Genomic DNA, 22433 nt, shown 5'->3' on the forward strand with positions numbered 1-22433 from the left:
CAGTCTCACTTCAGTCTCAATTGTTAATTCACTTTATTTAGCCTCTTGATCAAGCGTCGTAGAGAATGAATTGGGTTTTCGCTTGATATTCGGCGACTTTTTCTTCCCGGAACAAAGGATCCTCCCAGCACGGTAGACAGTTTCCCTTCCGTACCCTCCGCCCCTCGTGCCCGCAACCCTTCCCTCCCCGATATTCGGTGACCCCTGCTTCTTTACTCCTGTTCTAGACTCCGGATAATTTGACCGAATTTCCTGTCAGATACGGCGCCGTCTAGCTACGAGCACCATGCCCTAAGGAGGGCGTATCATCAAATAAGCTCTTACACCATACAGAATGCTACGATACGTATGGGCATCAATGTCGTGTCTGCAGAAGGTGTGATAATTGGCTAGGTCGGTCATGTGGGATCACTCGGTCAAAATGACCCATATACAAAGAAGAAGTAGAGGTTCCCGCAATTATTCGTTCTCCATTTATTCCAGAGAAGCCGTCTCTTTCGGGAGAGAGGTCACTCTGCTCACTTAAATATCCTCCTGTCTGGGTCGGAAATACTTCTACGTCATGAAGACAATGGATTCGCTCAGCGTTCCGGTATTTATTAATTTATGAGGCTCGAGGGCAAAGCTTTTCGCCCCAGGGGGAGCTCGCCTCTGCCGGCCCTTCCCGTTCGTGGAATACGGGCTTTATACACTGGATGGTACTGGCAGTGGGAAAGATCTCTCGAGCTCGCTCGATAAAACACGATATGAGGCTGGCTCAGGAAGTCGCAGCTGTGTGCGCTACTGCGGCTCAAATCACGACAGATCGAATCACTGACCGCAACTTCCGAATTCGAAACACTCCGCGGCCCAACGCGCTTCACACAACGGGGGTAGGTAATCCTACCTGGGCTTTTCGGTTATTGAGACCTAAAGGCGCTCTGTGAGATATATTCCTAGAGGGTTATCAGGTGATCTCGACCTGGAGCTCAGAAAACTAATTATCAGAAGGGTATCCGAGGTAAGGGTGCCTGAGCTCGAAGTCCCGGCCGATACATCAATATTGTCCGCTCTGGTTGTCGCGAACTCTTTGCGCTCCTAGTGAAGCTTCCACAACTCGAACACGTATTCTCCGTCTCCGACCTCAAGTCAGAAAGTCTCGCGTGGGGTGCTCAGGAGCTCCGACAGTAGGAAATATTCGATCTCGAAAAATACATCATAATATACTGACCGGAGTCTACTCCTCACAGCAATACAAAATATTAGGTATACTAGTGATCGTCATTGCGCACAACCATTCGACACAACTCTGTGTTGACGAGGTCCAACTTCGGCTTCCCTGGCTGCACAGAGCCTTAGTCAGATGCGAACTCCCCGTGAAAATCATAAATATGTACATATATTCTGAATAATTCAGGGCGTTTTTCTCGAAAATTCATGGCGATTTTTACCACCGTTCACTTCCTGTGGAGGATCGCCTGGAAATACCGTGAAAATTGACGGCACTCGGTGCGACCTCGCTGGCGTCCCAGCCCGCTGAATCACGCTTGCAGGTGCGGTCCTGTCATAAATAAAGTTGTATATGCTTCGCAAGACCGAATCTGACGATAGCACTCCGTCGGCGGCCCCGTTTCTCGTTGGTTCCTGTCATTAGCTCAGGGTCTTAGGGATGGCTAGTCACAAGTGGCCTCGTGTAGCAGAAAAGTTCTCCCTTTCGGATTCCCCGGGCTTCCTGTCAGCAGGTACAATCCTCGATCCTTGAGAAACAGACCGTTCGAAGGGTCAGCTTGACTCAACGACTCGAGAGCTGAGATTCTGTTCCCCCATACCCGCTACTTTGTGCGGTTGAACCTCATACTGAGGTTTCCGACTGAAGGCGAAGAACGAATCGATTGCATTTCGGGTCGACAACTTCCTCTGTAATGTTGAAGTGAGGGAGGTCAGACACTGTTGCCATCAGGGACACGTCGCCCTGACGCAAGATGAAGGTCAGTCCATTCTTTATGGGTCTCGAGAGGAACACGTCACAGACTAAGGCCCACGACTGGATCTGGGTTGATAGCTCGCGTTCGTCCTGTAGAACCGGTTCAGATTTCAGATATTTTTCGAGGAATGTTTTCGGACTGAGATCATAGTGTAAGCAACTGCTGAGGTGCTCGAGGATGCCTTGCATCGTATGGCGAGGCTGTTGTCTAGTGATCCTCAGATACTTTTGAAGAGCACGCGCCATTGACGGAAAAACAGCCTGCGCGGCTTCCTGCGAATCCATGAGGAGCTGAGTGGACGGCTCCTGATTCTCGCGAACTCTTTTAATGTGCGTGAAGGCTTCCTCCGCTGCCGTTATCAAGCGAGCCCTTCTCTTTCGGACTCGCTTTTCGTATTCGTGCTCGGCGTAAAGGCGATCAGTGGTTCTTCTTCCGTTGCCGCTGGTTTGAGCACTCGTATGTGATGTCTGAGAAGCTGATCCATTCAAATCGTAAACTTTGAATGATTGCGAATGCTTCTTCGATGAACCAGACACCGGGAGCTGTTCCAGGAAAGGATTATACACAGGGAAATCGCGATAATAATTTTCGAGCAGCTGGACTGCGGCTCGCTGAATACTAATTGCTCCCAGCGAGTAACACTTGCTAGCGCCGTCTGGACTGCGCACCACTTTCACAAAATATTGAGGCTGTAAGTGACGGATCTCAAGCATCAGAACGAATATATAGTGCAAACACAATAATGAGATGATCAATGAATCGGCGAATTGAACGATCGATAGGTATGTCAGATCGAAGTCCTCGTAGCGTTTTTCGTAAATCCTCACAGAATAGAAGAGCCAGAAACAGACCAAGATCACCACGATGATGACAATGAAGACCGCTCGGAACACGAATATTCGCGGCATAGTTGCGCGAGGTTTGCGAAAGAAGAGCGCCCAGCATGCCACCGAGAGAAAGGCAAGTTTGAAAGCAAAACTTATGAGAAGTCCGTCGCATTCCGCGCCGCAGGCTTGGACTTTCCAGGGCTGATCCCAGATGGGAAGCTTAGGTATGAGCAACATCGCGAGGGGGGACAGAAGAGCTGCCACGGACAGCAGAGCTGCGACGACGCTTCCGAGCCACATGTGGAAGAGGAAAAATCCAGATACACCGCGAACATCCGAACCGAGTCTCGATATGTCTTCCGCTGATATCGAGCGTTCCGATGTTGCTCCCGTGATGCAAGTCGTGTTGTCGCCCCAGTTGTCGTCTTGAGGAAGGATTTGCACTTCTACCACTTCATCGCTGTGATGGCCGTTACTGACCCCTCCGAGGCCGCCCGCCGATCTTCTTTCTCTCCGATGCGAAGCTTTGCTTTCCTTAAATAATGAGTTGTTCGCATCGACGGCTAAACGCGGAACAGAGCTTCGGTTCGACATAGCTCTACTCGTGCTGTTGACCAGATTGAAGCTATTTGTGCCCCCGCCGCTCCCCATATTACTCGGAGAGCTCAGGTGCAGGTTTAGCGTTTCCCTGTCATTGACGACATCTAGAGCGCACTCTCGATCGACTCCCTGAGACTGGCTGTAGGGGATTACCGGAGACTGACCTATTGGCTGTAGGGACCGGCTCAAGCTCAGGGAAGCTTGGGAGGGGGTCGCAAGTTCTGTCGCCGTATACGGCGGCGGCACCCGCCGGGATGTATGCAGAGGAGAACTAAGCATCGTTCCTCGCCTTCTGGCCGTTATGATCGATTCAGTCAAGCTCTTCGAGACGAGGGCGAGCTGTGGATATCGGGTGGACTCGGATTTCGCTGGTCGACGCGTCGAGTGTAGGCTTATCACGAGCCGACTCCTGAGGTTCGCTCCATCTCCCGCGGAACCTTCGCTTGGGCGCGGCTTCCTCTTTGGGGAATTCTCTTCAAGGCTCCAGAAGTCTTGCGGAACTTAGAGTCGTAGCTCGAGACATCGACTGTTGACGACCCGCAGTAATTCTCACCAGGCACGACCTCACCTCCTGCCTGACAGGGTTCTAAAGCGAATGGCGATCCTTTCGAATGTTTACGGCAAGCAGATGCAGATCAGGGCTCCTGGTTCGGAGCATCAGAAGCGGCAGCACCAGTGTGGATATCAGCGTCTCTCTCTGGATCAGATGTCGAAGAAAAATTGCACGGGGCTCCGCCAGACGGCGCTATGAAGGCGAAGTAGCTCGCTTGAGGAAACAGCGCCAAAAACGGCGAGATCATATCTCCTATCAGCGAGGCTGATCGCTGCCGATTTTCTGATTCATCCCCCCTCGAGATAAGCCAACTAGACTACCCAACTATCTCCCCATCCGCGGAACCGCGGCTTCCTCTTTGGGGAGGCCGCGATCATGATTGATGAGGGCGGCCTCACCCTCATCAATCATAGGACATGGGGACAATCATTGTAAGCAGAATGATTCTTGAGGAGAAATCGTCGTGTCGGATAGTGAAAGGGCCCGATCGGAATCTCTCTGCAGATGCCTCGAAGTGATCTGGATCTCGAAAGCACATTCCATTCCACGATATACGGTCGATTCTCGTTGGTGACACGAATTTCCAACAGTCTGTCCGACGCGGGGGAGCAGACAAGAATCTGTTACGAATCTACTGAGTCAGAAGTCAGACGCTTCCAAAGCAAAGCTGGTATGACCAAGTCGGATTTTCGGGTGCCTTCTTCCTTCTTTCAAGACATGTCACTGTGCAACAGTGCCGAACTCCGACAATTTCACAACCAATACGGGCGGCGAATGAGCGTGTCCCTATTGTCCGATCGCCAAAGGAGTCTTTCTCCTTCTGTGGAGTCATTCTTCAGAAAAATATTACGCAACGATCAGTTTATTCAGATTTTCTCGGTCGCTCATTTTTTTTCAGCGTATGCGGAGAACGTGCACGGGAATGTCAAGTGAGCTTGGAATATTCGCTCGAAATTTCGAGCCTCTCTCCTCTTCCGTGCTAAAGGCCTCTTTGGTTCATTGTCCTGCGGGAGAAGATCCATACGCCGCGACGCTCGGTGGTTGGACAGAATTGAGCGCTGATACTCGAGCATCTGGGAAATCTGAAAACGACTTGACATCCCCTTCTACAAGCGTCCGACTCCACTCAATCCGTGACCTTTGGATGAAATTGCTTGCTGAGAGGAAATTATAGCATTCGTTCCGAGCTGCAGATGTCCTGGTGCCTGAGACCCGTCAAGTGGTCTTCTCCGATGTCTGATCCCCAATGCTGGAGCCTGTTTTACTGCTGAAGTCCCGCATCACTTGCTCGAACACGTCGTCCCCTGAGAACCCGAATAGAAATTACATCGTTCGATTTCTGAGCAATCCAACGGATACAGAAGTTGACAGATTCGAGCTGTAATTGCAGAATTAGCTTCCTCACCACCGGTGAAATCTGAATCTTCCAATTTCAGATCTTCGCGGAATTTATCCAGACGTATGAGAGTGACGATCTCGGCGTTACCATTCGCTACGGCCAGGGAGAGGGCGGAGTTCCCATCGCGATCGAGAGCATCTCTGTCGGCTCCCTGAAGATTTCAGGCAGTAGATATCGAATGGTGGGCAACGAAATCATGGAAGGAATCGAGGGAGGCAGGGGATTTGTGGTACATCCAGATATACATGAGGAAGACGTCAGCTTCCGGGGACGAAAGGACCGGAGACTTATCGCAGCGAAATGTTACAATGGGAGTCTCAGCTTGGAGCTGCACTCATCATGGGGAATTTTCTCGGTCTCACTGATTATTCTGCGGTAGCTGTCAGTTTTGCTCCGTGTCACGAATCACGAATGAAAGTCTTATCGATGAAATGAGTACATGAGGCTCATCTTCTAGAACTACCTTTTTGAGGAGAAGACCCACAAGGGCGACGGAGCTCACTTGGGATGCCATATGCAACGGAGTTCTACGATCCCCATCGACAGCAGTATGTTGAGCGCCATTCAAGAGGAGGAGCTCAGCTGCCGAAACCCACGGTCCACCCATGATCGCCTGGAAGTTCCCGGGTATTTGAGACAAAGAAAAACAGCCTCCCGCGGAATCGGGCAAATGATTATCATGTCAGAGCACGCGAGCCCCATCGGACCTGAGACATACCCTATGCAGCGGTGTCCTATCATGATCTTCAGCACAGTGGTAGTTTGGATTCCCGCCCAGGGCCAAGGCGTGGAGCATCAAGTGTAAGTCATCGACACCAGCAGCTTCGTACAGCAGCTTGGAGGGGCTTAACTCGCTCATGTCGAAGATTCGACTCGGAGCCTGTGGAACAAGAACCTGAGATGAGAGGGGAAGGCTTAGACGCCGTGACCATGATAAGGATCAGCTCGCATCAGATACGCCGTGACCGATGACCCACCGCATCCGCGTTCTCCTCTGAAGATTCCCCTCTGAACTTGGCCGTCGAGTGCTCCTCTCCACCGAGCACCAGAACATCAGAACCGTAGTCCTGCGTACTGTAAAGTCATGCGAATCAAGTCAACCCCGCCAATTCGAGTAGCGGTCTGTGCAGGGAGGGAAGTGGCGCGCGAAAACATTTGGCTGCGTGGAGGGAGTTCGAGCCGCGCGGAGGCGGTCCAAGATTCTCAGCTGGGCCTTCCTCCCCCTCCCATGAAAATGATACAGTAAAAGCTCGTTATAACGACCCCCATTACAGCGAATTTCTCGGTACAACGAACAAGGAATTTTTCCTCCTTTGGCCAGCTCGCCATAGGGATAGTGCTGAGCGGCATTCCTTACAGCGAAAACTCGGTACAACGAACCAGTTTCGTCGGTCCCTTCGTGTTCGTAGTAACGAGCTTTCACTGTATCGGCAGTCTGAGAGAAATGCTTGCTATGTCTGACTGTCCGAAAGACGCTCATCAGAGCGTTCGAATCGGACTCCGTGGAATGAGATACACACCTTGAATTCATGACCGTCCACCGCCTATAAATTTCTTTGTCTCCATCCGGCACGAGGGGTTTCACAAAAGATTTTTCTACGTATTTCAGCCGGATCCACTCTTCTCTGGAGGACCTATCGGAATCGTGCGTGGCCTTAGGAGATTCCTCACAAGAATACTCGAGTATCTGGAATTCGATGATCCATGAGTCCATGAGCCATTTATCCATGGGATCTCAGGTCTGCGACACCTCGTGATATCCCTGATCGTCTTGTAGCTGACCTTATTCACTGCGGTATTACCAAGTCTTTCCATAATTTTCACGGTCTCGCCTTCCCACGAGTCTAGTTTCAGTGATCGAACCTAGAATCGAGAAAAAGATCACTCGATATCTTCGATTCTCCCCAAAAAGGGAAGGAAATCCGGTAAGTGAACCAGAGCTTCTCACCTTGGATATATGAACCCCCAGAGATCGGTGAATTCCAGAGCATTCGATGCATAAAGTCGCCCCGATATTCACGATTGCCCATTCTGGCTTAGGGGAGCCGCAATCAACGCACCTGTTTTCCAAAAAGCTGGGGTAAGTCTCTGAGGCTACTCTCCAACGAGCTCCGTGTCTTTAGATAGGGATTCGGACTGACATTAGTACGACGCACTGGCTTCCCCTCGCTGAAGAATACACCAACCTCTCATTGCCTCCAGCCGATACCGATGGAGGCGGCACCGCGAGCTCCTCGAAATTCATATTGTGCGCCTTGTTTATACCTTTCAAAAGAGCAAATGGAGTCAGACAAGGGGAAATTCCAGAGCAGCATCTTATCTGCGGATTCCGGATCATGCATCATCGTCACTCACCTTTCTTGATAGTTTCGACCCAGAGTTTCTGCGATTTCTCCGAATCAGCTTGGAGCATGTGACTCTTGTGCGGCGACACAACCTCGAAACAATGTCGCCGATCCCCACCGATCAATACTTTCACTAAACATAAACGCAAGTCCTCTTCCATGACGGTCAGATTTCTGTTTTCCGAATCACGTTTCCTGTCGAAGAACTTGCATGAATCAGTCTGCCAGCATGCGGGCTACACTGAGCGCGGCCTGAGATCGGTCATGAGGCTGCGATGCTGCTCTAGACAGTTCCTGCGCAGCCTAACGCTGCGGATTCGGTGCTGTGACTCATGAGACATCTCCATTATCCGAGGATTGAGTTTTACTGGTGGCAGCGATCCAACAAACTGTCTCCATCCAAGAATTCATCCGATTCGGTCGATTGCAGTCAACTCCTGCCAGACAGGGATGGAGATCTATCGGGAACTCACCTGTACGACAACCGCCCGTTCTCTAGTACGAACCACCGTCGGTTCCATGTCTTGAAAGCACTTGTCGTTTTCTTGAACAGGTATCCTTCCAAAAGACCCTCACCGAGGGGGAGCGGACAATCGGGTTCGCCGGAAACTTGTCTCAGGTAAGTTTCTAATTCCTGAAATTGATCCGAGTGAACTGACATTAGACGGTCGAATCCGGAGGCTCGAGGATTCCTGCGAAGCCCTCCCACTGAGCTGCGTCGCCTCGAACTGAAGCTCTGAGCTTTCTCCCGAAAACAGTTGCGGTCGGGCGACCGCGGGCTCGCCCTTGCTATAATGGTTCCATATTTCTATTCCTTCCTCGTGAAAAGAGCACGCGGAGTCGAAAATCCCCCAACCCCCTCCCCCCTGCGCATACATCGACCGTCGAAAACTCGGGCTACGCGGCCGCCGGAGAATTTCTCGGGAAGTGCAGCCTACTTCCCCAAATCGCAGGACTGGCAAGAGCATTCTCACGAACATCGCGTATAATGGCGGGGCGAAATCCACACCGGGAATATGAAGGATTAGATCTACTCCCAGAGCGGGTGACGTCGGATGATGACTCCAGCTGCGCATGTTCCATATACTTCCTCCGTTCGAAGGGAGGGGGACGCTCTCATAGGGGAAGGAACGGCGCAATAAGCATCAACACCGAAATAAATGCATGGTCGTCAGACACTAACTCTCGAAAGCGTCATCCATTCTTTCTCGTGACTATTCCGCCTGGAGCCGAAGTATTTGGATGCCTCCTCGAGTTTGGGTTCGTGTTCAGTGAATGTTTTCAACGCTTGCGAATGATACGTCCTGAAGGCCTGCATTTGACCGAGCAGAGCCTCCATTACCTGCGAAAAAGAGTCCGAATATAATTCTACCGTAGTTCGGGGCTCGAAAGTATATCGGGTCCTCCGGCCCCTGGATTTTCGCCTAAGGACCGGGAACTGTTATTCCGGCTTGTATTCCCCTCCTCTATGGATGCTAAGGCCGACCCTCATGATGACGTCCCGATCAACGCAGAGTGCTGGATGCGACAAGCTAAGAGGATCCACGCAATTAGGGGAGACCTTGTCTCGTCTTCCAATGTGTCAGCCGGGGAACCGCAACGACTTCCATTTTCGGTCCGGGGGAATCGACACGAGGACACAGCCCTGAGTCTCTCCGAAAAGGAGGAGAACAAATGATTCGGGGAGGTGTAATGATAACTTGGCGCTTGGTCGCAGGTCTGACGTGAGACGTTTCGATTGGACACCGAAAAGAAAAGTATCTCTCACCCCCCTATCGATAGAATTCGGATCGCTATCCATTGAGCGGCCATGGCGGCAAGTGCAGGGGGCCTTTGGAACGGACGCAGCCTACATCTCTTTAGGGTATCTTAAAACGCTTAGCGTCACAGTTGGGGAGCTTAAGCCATGCTCGACCTCCTCCTGGAAGCCCGTACTTCCGAGGAAGCCATGGGCTTCTTTCTTGAAAATTCTATTTTGGAACGGCCGTGGAATCGGAGAGATCTTTCCTCCTGGAGATGGAAAAACAATCGACTACCATTCTAAGGGGATGGATTTCGGTAGGAAGCGATATACCTTATGAGATTTGGCTGATTGAACTTTACTCATCTGTCCTACGTATTCTATGGCAGTGTGTTGGAAGCAGGTCCTGTTTGCTGTGAGTAACTTCCCTGTTTCTTCAACTTCAGAACATTTATTCCTAAAAAAAATAATCAGCTGATTGGGGCTATGCTACAGCCTCATGAACGGAGCGGGGAGGGATTCGTTCTCAGATCCAACATTCCCACTCACTGCTTGTCACTCACCTAGGAAGCTGCGCATAGCGATTCAAGGATCCGTCCAGTTCTAGCGAGATTTTCAGGAAAGCACTCCGAGATTCCTTGAGTTTTTTCACGTCACTGTAAAAAGCGATCGGGTATGATGCACCGGAATGGCATGACTTGATCGATTGAAATCTATAGTGAAACGCAATCCTCCAAGTTGAGCCTTCATGGGACCAGCGAGAGTTTCCTCGGGGGAGCTGAGGAAGGTTCGTCCGGGGAACTCCGTATTCAAGACCTCCCGATTCTCGTGACTATGCGCGTGAAGGAACCTCATGCTAGTAAGTGGAATCGAGCCCGCCAAGCTACCGGTGCAATCGCGACCTCACGGTCTCGTAATGTCCTCTTCGAATCGGATTCGCTTACCTCTTAAGGAAGGTCGTGAGAGTTTTTGCAAAACTACGTTCTCCGTGGTCCACCAAAATCGATCCAAACTCTATGATGTCACGTCCTATTTTGATGATATCATCGATCCAAGCCTTGAAGGAGATATGCGCGAGGAGAACGAGTTAAAATCCACCCTCCGAATGGTCGATGGAGGGATATTGGGATTCGTATGAGGCAGGGTCTGGTCGATGTCCGAGTGACCCCGATCCTTATGCTCGACCCTCGATTAAGCGTAAAAGTAAGTAGAAGGCCGTGACGAAAGCCTCGCTGGCGGATTCGAAAGGGGGGAAGTCGAAGCTCAATTCTGGCGGCGCCGCGACAAATCAGCTCGATGTTCTAGAACTCACGAGGATGGGCAGATGGTACACTGGCATCTTCTATCATAAAATCATAACCGTGACCGACCTGTATCTGCGCGTTGTCCTTGAAGTGGCTCGAGAGATCATCAAGGGCGTCGAAGAATATCTTCATCGAAGTGTTGTATTGTCTCCCTTGTTCTATCATGGCCATGCAGCCCTGGATGAGAGAGAGGTCGAGAGAATGTCCCGTTACCGACTTCATATGTTCGTACCTACAATCTCCGATGCAATTCTCGGAAACGGGATGGCGAGCGACAGCAAAGCTGGACGGAAATGTGGCCAAGCATAATGCTAATCGCAGAATCTCGGAGCGAGACTCACCTTCACTGTGCGGTCGATTTTATTTTCCAGCTCATCTATGTTTTGTTCATTTTCACGTAGACGTTCTCTGGAATCAGGCAGGGGTGTATACAACAAGGACTCATATCAAAATCTCGAACCCTGCCAATGGGGAACGAGGATATCTTATCCGACGAGCTGATCGAAGGTTCTCCACCGAAGCATCCGTCAGCCATTCTGCCTTCGACGTGGAATGGATCTCTGTCTCCGGATGCCGAGATGGAGTTCCGGCTTCGGTTTTCCCCCGCGAAGCGCTAGCCGCCTACGATCCCAATGGTGAACCGCTTTTGTATCATTTCATCTAAATACATCATACCTGAAGAGAGGCGAGTCTCTCAGAGCTTCATTCAGACTGATCACTGGTAACATTCTGCTCGACAATCGCAACTGCCCGGAATGCCCCTCCTGAGAACAATGGTTTCAAGATAGAAAGCGATTCCCTGACCTCATCACACATCACAGTCCGCTTGACAGAATAGGCCGAACTGACCTGACAATCAGGGATTCTGGAGAATCGAGCCAGCTGACAAAAATAAACACTGGACCTGTTTAGCTGCTGAGTATTTCTTATCCAAACTCATCTGGACCCTCTCGGATGCCGGCGACGGTCCGGACATTCACCGCAACCTTGATGATCGTCAGGATACTCGGGATACCGTGTAGTTGTAAGTACCATGAATCATAACTCGTACAGGAATTACAGGGGATAAAATCGAACAAAATCGAAACCCGTCGGCGGGAAATAGAGTCAATGACAATGATGATCTTTGCTGAAAAGTCCAGCGCGATCTTGCAGTCACCCTCATCGTCTAACTGACAGAAAGAATCCGACTTCACAGTCCCGTAGACGAGCAGTCGTTAAAGCGATTTCGCCTCAGAATATCCAAATCATCCTCAGTCATCATTCTTCATGCTTCCCTCTAACATTGAAGAATCACTAGAAACATGGTCTTCCAAGAAGGGGGCAAGCGGCTCCCGCAAGTGCTTGAGTTCACTTGCGATTGTCCATCGACCGGTAAGGTCGCTCATCGAAGCGCGCATGTGAGCGTATAGCCTTTGGATGCAGCGGTGCACAGCGGTCAAGAATCGCATTTCAGGTGGACAAGATTATGGCGCCTCCCACGCCTTATTTCCGGTGCCTGACGCAGTCAATCGTCCCTTCGGGGAGCGAAGAAGGTCTGGGGGGCCACGTATACATCTCGAGCGATAGCGAGAGGGCCACTTGATACCATCCTGGAATACGATCCAGTGTTGAAAAAACCGTGGAAACGTTGAGAGCGAGACGTGATCCAACCACAAGCAGTAGAAAGACTGTTCTTCCTTCTGATCTCTCTTGAAAATCTCAGATTGATTCAAATTCCTCATTCCATTTCTTCCGCGGGAGCTGGTGGAGTTGTGTCCCTAACATCTTCCAATCTGTTGGACCAGGCTTTAGAGTGGGGCAACAGATTTCGGGGGACGGCGAATTGCGGGGAGCGGTGGATTTCCGGTCTGCGGCATCGGTTGATCTCGGCAATTCAATGAGACCATTCTTGACCGACTCCGAGCCGTAAACTCTCCGCAGGAGCGCGAAGCCGGCTCAAAAGGGAACAACTGTATCGGATCCCTTGAAAAATTCTCATATCACAGCCAGATTTTGCAACCAGAACTTTCCCTTATTTCAATCTTTCACAGGAGTCTTGTCTTGTAATCTTCAGGGCAATGTCATGAAAAATTCCACGAGCCCAACCTAGATAGTCTCCTCTTTCCGTGACCCCTTTTTGTCTTGCGCCACGAGCCTTCTTGTGCGTTCGGTGTGGGCGTCAGCATTGTCGCATCCTCTTCGCTGTTCTGTTCGCTGGTTCCTGCTCTTGGTTTCTCGCTGGTTCATCCGTCGGCTCATCATGGTCCCCTTGTCCACCGCAAGCGAGGCGCTCGAATAGAGCAGAACCCCACAGCCCGGGTCATATCGGGCCGCCGAAGTCAGCTGCGTGGCGGCCTTGTGGGTGTAGGAAGTTTCGGGGCTTGATTTTCCTGAAGCCTCCGCTTTCTCATCGAGCACCCACTTTCCGCTTCAGCTATCGCGCACCCAATGCCTGAATTGCTCAGCCTGTCTCCGATTGTGACTCGTCACGTTGTGGCTGGGTTCTCACGTCATCTCAGGCTCTCATCGGAAAAAGCAGTCGAGTGTTCTATGATTTGATGAATATGGGAACGGCCCGTCAACGTCAGTGAAATCCCCTTGCCGCTCCAGGTTGCGGCTTCTCCGGTGACACGGAGAATTGTGCGGCAAGGGAGGGTCAGACACCCGGCGCGGCGGAGGGTGCTTTTGATGGTAGTCGTGAGTGTCTGTCCTCTGGAAAGTATTGGCGCCACCGCGAGGACAGCGAGTAGTATCCACATGGCTCATGCTCAAATCTTTTTCCCCGCACGCGCATGGTCGCCACCCGAGCTAGAATCTTCATGAGCTGATCATTGTCCTCAGAGGGCATTACAGCGAACTCCGCCTGATGAGAACACCTCTTCATGGGATGCTCAGCTTTCTCGGATCGCTTCCGGAGAGTACGGATCGATCGAGCTCCATTGACCTCGGCTCCCGAAATTCGGATCCTCCGCTTATTCGGATTGAAATGGCCTGGTCGCGATGTGTCCCCACCAAGTGGAGTTCAATGCGCATTCGGGGCGCGTCGATATTGGAGCTCGACTGCTGGGCCGATCGGATTGAGAAATCCCCATGGACTCATATTCGATGGAAGACACGGGCCGCACCGCTGGGACGGGATCTGATTGATCGAATGAACCGGATACCGCGGAATCAAACGAGATTTTACCGGCGATTTTTCTTCGAAAAAAGTTTATCGAAGTAGCAGCCCTCCATGTTGAATGGCTAGTTCCACGTGTCTGTCGCGAATAGTCGCGAATAGTCGCTCACCGATAGCAGGTTCATGAGAGGCGGCGGACACTGAGGTAGGAGGTCATACGTGACGCATATGCGTGGTTCGCCTGGATAATGCGTCAGGGATGCGTCGAAAATCCTAGCCCGAATTCGGAAGCATGATCATCTAGACTAGAATGCGTGCAACCAATATCTGTTGCGCTTTTTGTCTGCGATAACATCGAAAACGCATCAGAGCAACGGCTTCGCTTCGAGATGCTCCACCGAGATGCAAGCGCGCGGCTGCGAGACTGAGTCTCGGAATGATAGAGCACCGATGCGATGGGAGCTCATCGTTGGCGAGTTCCTTCTGGCGGCGGAATTTTCGATCGAATCTCTATCCTGGCACCGCCAACGAGTGTCGATTCTTTCCGAGTATCCGACGAAGGGACCGAGCCGTCCTTGTTCTCGACCTGAGTCGGTTCTCAAGATCTGCGGATGCAAGGAGCGACGCCGACGTGGCTACGGGTGCAGAGACTACGAGAACCGTCAGTCATGCTAGCCGAGCAGGGGAGAGTTGACTAGGCAATAGGCAATGAGTTCACTCGCTTCTCCGAAGATCTGACGCAGCCGGATCGCCCAGATATTCTCTCACGAATTCCCTCATAATTGGATTGACGGCCCTCTGGCCGAAGAGCGGCAGATTCCGTTTGTGTCATCGGTGATTCCCCACCCCGCATCCCATCGCAACGAAATGAGCACTCGAAGTTCTGAAATATGAGATGGACGAAAGCGGAAAGACAGCCAAGCTACCTTCGGAGTGCAAGGGAATTCACAGGTTCAATCGCGAAGCACTCGCAGTCCGACCCACGACAGCGAAGCAGAGGAGTCCAAGGACTCATCCAGAAATCTGGTCGGAGGGTGACAGCCGCGGCATCCAATCACACGCCTCCGACTAGGCCAGCTACCCTATGATTCACTGCACTCCGCTCCGTGAGTCAAACTCCCAGATACTGCTCCACGGAATCAATGGAAGAGAAAGTATTCCGAATTCATGGATAGGAAGCGGAATTTGGAGAATCCCGGAAATCCTCCTGTCGAACGCTCTTCAATAAGCCTTGAGGCAGAGGGCAGACGTGGTACTACGGAGCCTCCCTGAGACTGCTCGGGCAGACCCAGCGAACTACGTTGAGCTCTGAGAACTACGCGCCTACTCCGTAGCGTTCGCGTATCGCAGTCCCATCAATGCAGAGTTGAGTTTATATCGGTAGCCAGGGGGAAAAATAGAGTTCCGAAGACCGAATTGGAGACGATGCCTTCCGACTGCATCGCTTCCGCTCGAGAAGAAGAACTTCACCAGAGCGGGAGGCTTGCCGTTGGTGAAGTTTCGAAGGAGACCATAGTGAAAAACTGAACTTGTGCATAAAAACATCTTCGACAGGAGAAATGAGGAGAAGAAGATGGAGGATTTCTGGGACGCGGCCTGAGACGTGGGTGAGAGCGTACTGACGCAATGGCTGGATCGCTAGCTGGCTCCAGCTTGCTGTTTGACTGCTTGTCTGTCTAACCGAGCCAGCCGGCAAACGACCGACCGACCGACCAAGAGACCTACAGACGGATCCAACAAGCAGCTAGCGAACGGAACATTGAGGGGAGAGGGAGAATCGCTTGTGCTGGACAACATTCATCCACCGGCGGGGAGAACCGTTACCGCGCTTCATAGACAGAAGAACGGGGAGTCAGAAGCGTAAAGAACTCCGTGATAGCGGTCTCGAAAACGATAGAAGCTAATCGAATTCCTCGAGTTCTGTACCGTGATTCGGGCTCCGTCCCTCCTGCCAAAGGATATCCGATTGAGCAGAATCTTTTCCGCAGCAGACAGTCGGAGACTGAAGTGATAATCGACTTTTTTGTGAACGATCTCCTTCACTCGGTTGGATGTGACAAGGAAATCTGCGTCTCCAATTCCCGGACTTTCCTTCGTGACTCGATGTCGAGCTACTTCACTGAGGTTAGTTCCTTTTGGCGACCGGGTAGCCGGAGACGGAGACCCATGGATTGTCAGCTCTTTGGTAAACCGGAGAACAAAAATAATCTCTCGACCGTGTCATACTTGAAGACTCAGAGACGATCGACTTTTCCGACTTTTCCTGTATCATTCCTGTTCCGGCGTTCAAGCTCGCAGCGAAGCGATCCAAGTCGATGTAGGTAAATCTGCCGAGAAGAGCCGCGGGAGTTTGGTTCGGCCGAGTTTAATCGCACGGTCATCCATGGCTTGTGGTCTGATTTTTTTGGTGATGTTTTGGGTCAACTTCTCCGAAAACGGGACTGGGTGGAAGCGTGCTTTGATTGAGAGCGGAATCGATTCTGAAGTCGCGAAGGGTTTCGGAATTTTCCTTCCTCCTCCTCACGGAGGCGCGGAGAGCTCCTTCCGAGAGCGATTGATTCCCGCTCGATCTTCAGAGCGGGAACCCGAAAATCTATCGGCCCAAGAATCAAATAACTCTCGCGAGGAAGGTGTACATTCGCCTGCAGAATTCCGCCTCCTCTCCAGAAGGTGAAGAGCGATCTTCGCACTCGAGAGTCCGCGGGCGGTCGAAGCCAGCTCCTTCGCAGTCAAATTCTTCGATTCGATGTCGGCGGTGACGGCGGAATGAGTTTTTGGGTCGTGGCGCTCGATGCAGCTTCCAAGCAGGATTCAATACGATCGTGGAGCGGCCGATCGTTGTTCCGTTTCTGAAGTTCGACCAAACGTCGAAATCCGATGTTAGGGAAAATAAAAGACGTCACATGCGAAGCGGCTCGCGGAGCGACAGAATCGGCGTCCTCTTGCCTCGGAGGCCTGATGAGAAATCAGACTTCTACCGAGGACTGCTCATAGATATTCGAGTTTTTCTCACTTTTCTCCGACGAAGGGCGCTGAAGTGACTCAACTCTGCCGGATGCGATCGGACTACCCTTCTTCGTCCCGAGAAATATGATGCCTTCGGATAGAGATTGAACATTCCGAGCTCTCGGGAGCTCAGATTCACTTGCATCATGCGGAGGACTAGCCTCGACACTCTTGAGGCGCAACGCGAGACTTCTAGCGGTATTCGTTGCATCTGGTAAGGGAGATCCAGTTCGACCTCGACCTTCGTCTTGGTCAAGCCAACCTAAGTCGAGGATCTGCGGGTAGCTGGAGAATGCTCCTCTAGGGTCTTTACAACGAAAACACGGCGTGTTCGTCCTTCGGTCGATGGAGCATCTTATCCAGATGTTGCTTAATTCGTCTGACATAAGGAGAACTTTTGATTTAGTCTTCCGGGACAGAAACCCACCGTTACTGGTCTGGGCAACCTGCTCCTATTCGCCTCCCTAATTTATGCGGTACGGAACGAGAGCATCATTTAGATTTAGGATGTCGATGTCTATGATTTCGAAGAGCCATCGGGATCCATTTCTCAGAGCCTGCTCAAGCGACGGAAACGACGGGGTTCTCGGCCTTGGATCTCATGCTGTCCAACCAAATTCACGAAAAGAGAATTTTGGCCCATTCTCGATCCAGAGGATCAGAATCTCATACCCAGTGATCTCTCGAAGAGGAGTGCTTGGCGAAAAGGTGTACCCAAGGGGGCAGCGAGACCCGACGCCTTTGCTGAGCGAGGGGATTCTGTTCCGCCTGAACTTCATTCTCCTGGCTGCATCCGAAGATCTGAGGAGTATCACACGTTGGAGCGAGCATTTGTTCTGGGAAGAACGTGGACGACACGGAACAGAAAGCAGAGCCAAAATTATTGGTGAAAATCCCCGCGGCTCCTGGAAGTTCCGGAAGGGCGTCGGGTTTCGCTGCCCCCTTAGGTTCACCATCCCGCCAAGCACTCCCATCCGGGAGATCACCGGATAATTTCCGATCCCCTGGATCGAGAACGAGTCCTTATTTGCCTTTGGTGGATTTTCTCTCACCTCGAGCCCAGGGTGGACTCAACGTGCCACCGACCCGAACGACAACGGAAGGTTCGATTGAAGTCATTCATCGATACTTCGTGAAATCTGTGGAAACCGTACGAGCTCTGATCGACTCGCGAATATTGACCAAATCTCAGTCGGAGAAATGTGAGGGCTTCAATTCGAAGTCCCGAATGCAGCTTCTCGTTCTGTCAATCTTGGGGCATGCAGACACGAAGTCGCGCTTGAGATCTGAGTTTGGCCCGCTAACTCCGTATCCTTCCATTGACTCTCAAAAACTCTTACTTAATAAATACAGCGTTCTCTGGGAGGAGCGGGTAGACTTCCAGCCACCTTACCCTCTTGCTCGCACAGAATGAGAAGGCAAGACCTCCCAAAAGTCGAAAGCTTGCCGAACATTTGCTAGCTCCGCTTTTTCTCGTCGGCGAAGTCGGAGTCGAACCAGGTCCCGTCTGTGATTGAAAGTTTGTCGGAAACGGCCTATTTGAATAAACCCCACTTTTACCCGAGTATCACCCGAAGAAAGACTTTGGTTATATCCGTATGCAGCGACCGCCGGATCATTCGCCCGTCCGCGTACCTGCTATTTAGCTAGCCAGCCAGATGGCACTCGACCGACTGACGGTCGCTCGCTCCGAGTTACGGAAAGACTTTGATTCACTTCATTGCCGGCAGTCGCACGAGAAACGGAGCGTCAAGCGATCAGTGGACCATCTCGCCGTCGGTTCGGCTTTTGAAGAGGAAGTCTGTAAGAAAACCGCAGAATCCCTCATCCACGATCCGTCACAGTTGAAGTATAGGTACACTTGATTGTCTCAGATTTCAGCCGATGGAATATGCCCCCGATTCTGCAGAGAGGATCCTAGCACATAGCTGATTCAAGACATTCGGACTTTCACGCTTAAGCGTTCGTTGCGTAAACGCAATATACATACATGTATCCGGCGAAGATTCCGAGGTACTCGGTGCGGAAACCTTGGAGCTGGGCTTTCTGCTTTGCTCTGATTACTGACCACATCGCTCGACGCTTATGTATCGATTATTCCAGCAATTGCATAGTGCATCGGGACTGCTGAAGCCATGGATCATGGGGCATGTCGGTGATCGGACCCGCCGTCCGGAAAGAGCCCTACTTCGTATTTCAATATCGAAAAAGTAAACTTGTGTCTTCGACTGGCACCGGTGACCTACTAAGCTCCTGTCTAGCCAGATCCGCCACCGGTGACAAGCGGACTCCCACGAAGCACTTCACCAAGTTGGAATGGACTTAACAGCGAGCGTCCCCGCGGTTTCCAACTCATGCGTGAAAATAAATGAATCTTCAACTTTGGAGGGGAAATGAGTCGCTGCACGCGGAGGCTCTCCGAATTGCTCCAAGATCGATCATCCACCGGCAGAGCGCTGGAGCACTGAACTGGGGGGATTCACCTACCGTTCGTTCCCTGATTGAGGAGGAGTTTGACCTCTGGGAGCTACTATCTACGCTTGTCCAGCGTCTTTTTTCGGGAGAAGCTTGAATCTGAAGGTCCGGAAATCTGAGAGCATCAGATCCCATGGAATGCGTAGTAACATACTCCGTTTCGGCGCGAGAAAATAGGAACCCGCAGAGAAAAAATTACGGGATGCCAGACTCTGCAATCACCCAGGGCGGTTGAATGAGCATGGCACTCAGCGAGGAGTGCACCGACAAGTTTGAAACAATTGAAGTCGACATGAGGCACGGGCGAATATCAAGCGCTTCATAGTGAGCTCTCTTCGCTAGATGCGTATCCTATTTGCTGGACAACAAAGAGATATGTTCTTGTTCGGAGTCGGCGGTGCGAGCGACCACGGGAACAGACCGAACACTTCGTGCGATGCAGGGTTCGAAGGCCACTAGGCCACCAGAACATACAAAAGGAGAGAATCGAACTAATGTGGCAGTCCCCTTGCCTGATGGTGGAGGCGGCGAGGGAAACTTTCTCGTTTTTCTTTGCGGCCAGCTACACTTGTCAGAATGACGTCAGGTTGGAAAGTCTCCTCGAGGCATGCTTCCTCGGAACGACAACTAGCGGAGCGGATCGTCGAGACTGCCCGGGATATCAATGATACGAACTCGACGCCCATATATGCGCTCATTCTGATCTTCTCCCCTATATCGATCGCCCGGGTTTCGGCGTAGAATATGGCTGAACTAGAGGGCTGATATCAAAAACCAGCTAAAGAATACTCGGGAGTTGCGCTCCCTCGATGTTTTGTCTGTACTCGAGCAAGCTCCAATGGATGAATGTTTCTGGTCGACCTGAACTTTGGGACATTTCATCACCTAATCGGAGATCGGCTTGTGTCGTGAACACTCAAGTGGGAGCTACTATATAGCTCGAGCAAACCCCCAACGCCATCGTATCGAATCTCTGTCGACAGTGCGAGATGTTTGGAAATGATCCTGACTCCGCTGATGATGGCTGGCGTGATCGAGGCTTGCCTTACAGAAAGCAACGGCTTCGCGATAGGTACCAGCGTTCCGGAGCGCTGAGCGCTCCTACCAAAATCCTCTTTCCTGTCTGCTGAGGGTCCCTCCGGTTCGACCGAAACATTCTGCCAAAGGTACTTTCAGGAGTTATCCGGTTTCTTTGCAATCCGCGCACGGGCGCAAAAACGGTGCTCAGTGTTGTCAGCTCGAAAGTTGACTTCGCCAGGAGCCTGTCGACGACGGTCCGCGTACGTGTCCACCCTTCGAGAGGAAACTGCCCGGCTGAGCAGAAGGTGTCATCATGACCCCAAACCCTTAATCTCATCCCAATGCCGGGACGGATCCTTCCCTGATAGGTGAGAGTCTGTGGCGAGGCCCAGACTCAGCGGAGCTCCCATTGTGTAGGATCTAAATCAGGTTTTGGCGACTGCATGTCGAACCGGCTCGCGAGTTAGAGCGAGTTCGAGCATCCCTCATCCGGTTCAGACGCCACGATCTTACGCATCGATCGAGATCCTGCGGTAAACGGAGATACCCGCCGAATTTCGCAGGCTGCGCGTCTGGGCTCAATTCCAGAAACTTGCGGAGAGCTGCGGATTTTCGCGCCCATGCGCGGTGAGTCCTGCCTCTCTATCTATGGCTAGATCCGACGGGGGCTTTTAGGCCTTGAGCGACTTGCTGACAGGTCACACCCGATCTCGTTAAGGGTGGACGAGCGCCTCCAGCGAAACTCGAGAGTTCGAGAACTTCAAAATCGGACGAAGCCGTAGAGGCAAAGCCAAGTCTCAGCTGAAATAGTTCCGAAAGAAGTCGAGTTCGCTCTGACTAATCCTTTTTGCGTTTGTCTAAGCGAACACTGAGCTTAAAGGCCCTCGGAGCGAAAGCGAAGTTACGCTACTTGACGGAAAAAGTCCAACATCGAAAGGCGTGAGAGCTCAGAGGAGCAAAATCGCATCAGTTGGGCCGAAGGGCCATCAGATGTTCCTTCGATGTCGATCGGTGGTCTTCAGGCACCCTCCTTCCCCTCCCTGCTTCCGTCTAGTCGACGGAATAAGGCTGCTTTCGTGGGCCATACGTCGAGGAAGAATGATTTGGGGAGTATTCAGCGACAGTCATCTCGAGTGGGAGTGTTTCGCAGAGAAGTCCGTCACCGAGAGGCTGTTTCCTCCAGAAACGGGATCGGAATCCGTGGATCTCGGATCCGCGGTCGCAGGTGCTCAACGGCTCCGGAGAACACATGAAACACATTTTCATGTACCTGCAGATGTATTATACAGTGAAATCACACTAATGAGACCTCCGGACGAGGAAACCTCTTGACTCCTCGGACGGTTTTCCCCGCGAACCGATCGTCATGAAGGCCGGTGATATCCTGGGCGACCAAGCGGACAATCTGACGTATCGGACAGACCTTCAATGGCACCGCGCGAGCTCCGGTTGGAGGGGTTTTGCTGTATATCCGTGAAATTTCCGATGTATTTGTGAAGCGAATTCCGCCGTAGGCGGCCGCGATAGTTTCGAGAAACTTGCGCCGATCTGGATCCGTTGGGAGGCCAAGACGAGACTTGCGCGGATCGTGACGTTGAACCTGATCGAATGATCATGCTTACGCTATACGCATAAGAGCAAGATCCCGAAAGCGGTAGTGGTCAACTTTTCCCTCGGTCTCTTTCGCCACGATAAGCGTGCGAGCTCTTTTCCTGTGTAGCATTCTGATTATTTTCCTATTTGCCCACCGGATCCGCTTACAGGTTCCAAAGCACGAGGTGGCCTCAAGCGACGGCAACATTTTCACTGAAATGGGAGACGGAGAAATAAACTCGAAAGAAGAATCGTCGAGATGTCCTAATGATGATTCCAAGCCTGAACGAGCTAAGTGGGCGCGAATCGTTCAAGTACCTCATTCGATTTCGAGCTATCGAGCGCGACTTAAAGATTTTGAGATACAACCGAATATCGTGAACTAAACTGCGGTAGATCGCTCAATTCAAGCAGCGAATATTCGGTTGGTCGGATCTAGGGCTCAGGACCTGAGCCGAACCATGCTTCCTGCGCACTCCAGAAGACGTCGGCCGAGAGCATATCAT

General features: G+C 51.6%; 2 protein-coding genes across 2 annotated transcripts; both read right to left on the reverse strand.

The window, feature by feature from the left end:
* Positions 1-1831: 1831 nt before the first annotated feature.
* Positions 1832-3442, reverse strand: Vang (Strabismus domain-containing protein Vang). Its single transcript, XM_003738197.1, has one exon. The coding sequence runs from the start codon at positions 3440-3442 to the stop codon at positions 1832-1834; it is 1611 nt and encodes a 536-aa protein (XP_003738245.1).
* Positions 3443-4796: 1354 nt separating this feature from the next.
* On the reverse strand, positions 4797-11461 carry CenB1A (Centaurin beta 1A). The gene is given in 17 exon segments (XM_029112980.1): positions 4797-5248; positions 5350-5494; positions 5807-5956; positions 6062-6332; positions 6864-7030; positions 7126-7206; positions 7292-7403; positions 7530-7608; positions 7699-7883; positions 8162-8322; positions 8872-9030; positions 9763-9886; positions 9993-10085; positions 10374-10486; positions 10800-10910; positions 11075-11141; positions 11409-11461. Coding segments are annotated over 17 exon segments (2160 nt in total). The 3' UTR covers positions 4797-5159.
* Between the last annotated feature and the right edge of the window lie 10972 nt (positions 11462-22433).

Source organism: Galendromus occidentalis, unplaced genomic scaffold (assembly GCF_000255335.2).
Source record: "Galendromus occidentalis unplaced genomic scaffold, Mocc_1.1 scf7180000075830, whole genome shotgun sequence".
Taxonomy (NCBI): domain Eukaryota; kingdom Metazoa; phylum Arthropoda; class Arachnida; order Mesostigmata; family Phytoseiidae; genus Galendromus; species Galendromus occidentalis.